General features: G+C 38.4%; 1 protein-coding gene across 3 annotated transcripts in view; it reads right to left on the bottom strand.

Moving 5' to 3' along the window:
* Nucleotides 1–4,841, bottom strand: part of GALC (galactosylceramidase) — an 83,597-nt gene that overhangs the window by 54,464 nt on the left and 24,292 nt on the right. The window contains exon 7 of one of the 3 annotated variants that reach the window (XM_019518695.1): nt 2,589–2,716. The exons of the other annotated variants lie outside the window; for them this stretch is intronic. Within the exon in view, the coding sequence (XP_019374240.1) occupies nt 2,589–2,716 (128 nt within the window). The remainder of the gene's footprint in view (nt 1–2,588; nt 2,717–4,841) is intronic. 3 annotated transcript variants of the gene reach the window in all.

Genomic DNA, 4,841 nt, shown 5'->3' with positions numbered 1-4,841 from the left:
CCCCCCAATCCTCACATGCAGAGCAGGGAAGGGGTGGTGCCAGGCTCCAGGCTCTAGGCCACTCATCTGGCCATGGGGCTGAAACACTGAGCACCACTACTTTAAAGCATTCTTGAAAGCTAATATTTTATAGACAGGAAAAAATTCTCTCTTTTTTTGGAAGAGCTGAGGTTTCTAACAGTAAAATTAGCACATAACGCTGAAAGAAAAGCTTCTGCCTAGTATGTTTGCCCCCTTAAGCAAGGTAAACAAAACTGTGCACCTAAACACATGACATTGGGTTTCAAAGCAGGACCCAGACAGTCTAGAGGCATACAACGAAAGTCAGAATTTACAACACTCAGGCAAAAAATAGATGGACACTTGGGGAAAAAAAAGCTGGGAGGCAGTAGTGAAAATGCACTTATCCAAATGGAATAAAAATCAGTCATGCCTCTCTAAATACAAGATTTATTATACTTACTACTTAGCTGAATTCTACACTTTATTTTGGTGGAGCTTATAAGCACTAATGTTAACCCATCCAACAGAAAAAAAGCTGAATGACATTTTCTAGTTCATATGCTGTTTTTGTTAGACAGCTCAGTATGAGCTGCTCAGATGAAAAACACTGGTTCTGCACTTACTGCTCTAAGAAAATCACCATGTTTAGCTGAAAGAATACTCTGTGACAGCTCTTCAAGAGCAACTCTAAAATACCTAACCTCAAAGCACCAACATGGGGGAGAGGGGGAAATCTTCAAATCACCCACCACAGATATACTTCAGCTTCTTACACTAAGTGGGGACTGGGCAAGGGAAAATAACATGTAGTGGATCTGGAAATAAGCTTAGAGATGCCCCATAGCCAGAGTGGAGTTATGTATGGTCAGACAAAACATTTGTCACAAAGGCAAAAGAAGACAGTGACAATGATACAAAGGGCAAAGCAACATAGCACAGGAAAGGCTAATTACTTAATACACATTTCAAAGCTAAAACCAAAATTGGCCATCTTCAGCAACTACTATGACTCTGTTCATGAAACAAATGTAAATTGTACCCCATGGTCCCATTTCAGCACAGCCAGCCAGAAAGGAAAGGGGACTTTGCAAGAGGGCTAATCAGAGGAGGACACTGGATAAAAACGAAGAGAGTTTTTATTCATGGCTTAGTCAACTTTACGGACAGGAAAGAAAGAGGAAGCATTTAAAAAAAATAATTTGGACAAGAAGCAGATTTGGCAAGAAACTAGATGCAGGAATAGATGCAAGTGGTAACTGAAAATGCACTGAAGCTGGAAGCTTGGAGACCAGAATACCAGATGGTAATGAGCACGCTACTACTTCTGGACTATTAAAATCTATAATCAAAACACTGAGCAAGAAGATGTGAAGTGTTTGTTTTTTGCCTCCTTTCTATCACCAATGTAAAAACTTCTACTTAATAGAAACAACAAAACATTTCTCAAAGTTAAATTTAATTCTTGAAATTCCACAACTAATCAAAAGTGTTATGAAGCTGATAGTGAAGTTGGTGTAATGGGGTTACTTCCTGATCATCCATGCAGATCTATTATTAGTGCTAAATGAAAGCAAGAATGGCTTACTCAAATATAGCAGAGATGCTTCTCTTCAGAAGACTTGCTGTCCAAGAGAAGATATTCACATTTAACATCAGATGCACCCCTGCCTACCACACACGTAGAGTAAGATTTTCTTCCCAACCATCACTATTTTCTTCATTTTAAAAAAAAGCCTTTTAAAAATTCTAACTCCTGTACCAAATCAGGAGGTTAAGAATTAAGAAAAAGCCCTCTCAAATCTTAGAATGGCACACTACAGACCGAACACATGCACTTTTCAACAATAAGCTTAATAAAACATAGATCAGGAAGGGAGAAACAGAAGTGAGAATGGGAGACACCCAGGTGTGAACAACAAAAAAAAAAAAGTGACAAAGGATTAAACAAACAGACATTGTCAGTTCATTTACACTGGGCATATACTATAGGTCTTTAAAATAAGTTAAAAAAAAAAAATAGATGTTTGATCAAGCAAAGTGTCCCAAGAAAGTAACAAACAGAGGAATGGCATCAAACTACCAACAGAATCAAGGCTTAAGGAATGCTTTGGAAGAGGGCGAGTGGCTTAAAAAGGGGGTTCAGAGTTTTTTTCTGACGAGATAACTAGAAACGCTGCAAGGCTGACAAAACCAAGGGTAAAAGTCCGAACTCAATTTAAAGCCATTTTGAAATACCACATTCAGATTTAGAAGCTTCTCTGACTTTTAGGATGCATGACAAGTTGGGGGGGGGTTGTCTCAACTTTATAGGAGGTTGCAAGACAGCTAACCAAAGCCAGTTCCTGAATTTTAGACTCAAAATTTTTTAACTGTGACCCTAATTAAAATGTTGGACTGAAAAAACAGTGGAAGAGGGAACAGTAGTCAGCAATGACTGCAATGCTGGAATACCAAATTTGACTCTGGTTAACCTAGGATAAACTGAATAAGAAAAAGTGAATTTTTTAAAAGCAAAAAAGGTAAAGGCTAATCTATAGAAGTGAAGTGTTCTGTATAACATTGTTCCACTCCGCTCCCACACTTACCCTACTATCTGAACAGCATCATTAAGATAGGGATCAACTAGCATGGCCCTTGAAACGGTCCAATTTCCATCTGCAGCGATGATGCCAATGTTCTTTAAGCCCACTTTGTCCAAAGTATGGCGAAGCACCTTAGTAACAGATAATACACTTAAAGTACAGCTTTCAACCAGATTTATATGTTTAAATATAAAATTTTAAAAAACAATTAAATGGGACTATTTGCCTTCTGAGCCAGATGAACCAAACAGATTTTCTGCTGTCAAGCAGGGAAAAAGTGGAGATCAGTAGCATTACAGATTCTCACAAGCATTCGTTTTAAACACTGAACATTTACCTTCAATATTCAGAAAACCATTACATAATCAGATGTGTCCACTAGTAAAAGCTTCCTCATTGTTTCCAGTATTACTGACATATACATAAACCCACATGCATGCTTATGGTTTGTCCAGTGAATATATTGGCTTAGTGGTAATTTGGTTTAATCTAAAAAGAGGACTTGATGGTATCAGTAGTCAGAAAATAAAATACTCTCTTGGGTACGAGAGTGGTTGACTCCCAAAGGAAACAGGCCACTAGAGATTTGTCACAACTGTCAGTCCCCCTGCAGATGCAAAATTATTCCCTACACACCATTTTCTAGTGTTTTGTTCATGTCCCAAGGAATCAGGCTTCCGAGAAGTTCCTTCAGTAAACTATTCCAAAGAGAAGACTTATCAATTAGTATTTCTCTCTGTCTTCCTAGATTTATTCCAAATCACTTATAACTTGTTGCAAGTGAAGGATTCTTTATGTAGGTGCTCCTTGGTGTTTGCAAGCCTTAAAACATTAGCAAACCATTCAAATCTCCCAAACCCTCACATATTTTTGCCAAAGGATTGAGTTCTTCATTTCTCTTAAAACCTTTAGCTAAGCTGTAAATAATGAAACCAAGGACCCTCTCTAGAGTAGCATGAGAGGGTGGCTCTACTGCCATAGATCAAAACCTGCACAGCCTCACTCTGGTTTCCTAAATGAAAGTGTGGATTAGACTCAGGAGCATAAAAATGGCTTATGACCATGACTACCCCCCTCTCTCATGTACACTGGAGTGGCTGCATCATAGGTTTGAAAACATATTCATAGGTGAATACTTCATCTGGTCATCAGAAAATTAGTTTAGAAGAATTAATGAAGTATTCTCTTCCAATAATCTTGAGGTAATTTGAGGGGTAAATAAAGTGGAATTGTAGCAATGGGAATTTCTGCTTCTTCCTCCTTACCAAGAATCATCTGCAACATTTAGGGGGGAACTTCATATTAAAACAAAGTGGTCCAAAGTCTCAGAATGCTAGCAACTGACAGGAAACTAGATCTCAAGTACATGTCAAGACAGTAGCCTCTGGCCATTCCCAAGAACAGCTAAATGCTCAGGCTAATTCTCACTGATCATCCACCCTGTCCGATCACACACCCCCACCCCACCCCAATAAGGGGATGGGTTGGTAACAGAGCATTTTAGAAGATCACAGGACGGTACAGACTTTCAGGAAATGAAGCACTTCAAAGATGTTCCTCTTCTGTCACGGATCATTTTTTAAACAATTCTTCACCTCTGAAGATCTGCATTCTTGCTGCTTGAAGCACTTCAAAGGCACTTATTGGGCACATCTACACATGCATTAAATGTTCTGTTACTACTGCACGTTAATTACCTGTAATAACAGTACTGAACAGTAGTGCCAGGGCACAATCTCCTGGTGGGGCTAAGTGAGCAGCAGACTAATTCTACTGAACATTAGCACAGCTTTTGCTATGATGCATTTATGAGCAGTACAACTAGTCTACTGCACATTTAGTGTCTTGTGTAGAGGTGCCCAGAGTGCTTCAATTAGCATAGTACATGGCCTAACGTAGGAGGGTAAACCACTACCATTTTTGCCTTCTGAAACATATTTAGCAGGATCACAAAAACACTAACACTTACTCTAATAAACATGCAAGTTCTCTTATTACAACTGGCAGATACCAGTGATAACAATGAACAAGTATTTTTGTAATGGCTGACTGCAAATAGCGCTATTACATGCTTTAGCAAACAAGTGCACCACCACGTAGTACAAAGGGAAAGAAAGAACAGTGAACAAGTTGAATAGAAATTATTTATCAACCAAATGAACAGAGTCAGGAGACATTACAGATAATTAGTAGAGCAATTTAATTAACATTAAGAGCTCTATTCTACCAAAAAAAAAAAAATAATATAAATATATA

This window comes from Gavialis gangeticus, unplaced genomic scaffold (genome assembly GCF_001723915.1).
Source record: "Gavialis gangeticus isolate Ggan-Ray unplaced genomic scaffold, GavGan_comp1, whole genome shotgun sequence".
Classification (NCBI taxonomy): domain Eukaryota; kingdom Metazoa; phylum Chordata; order Crocodylia; family Gavialidae; genus Gavialis; species Gavialis gangeticus.
This window is presented reverse-complemented; position numbering and strand designations above follow the sequence as displayed.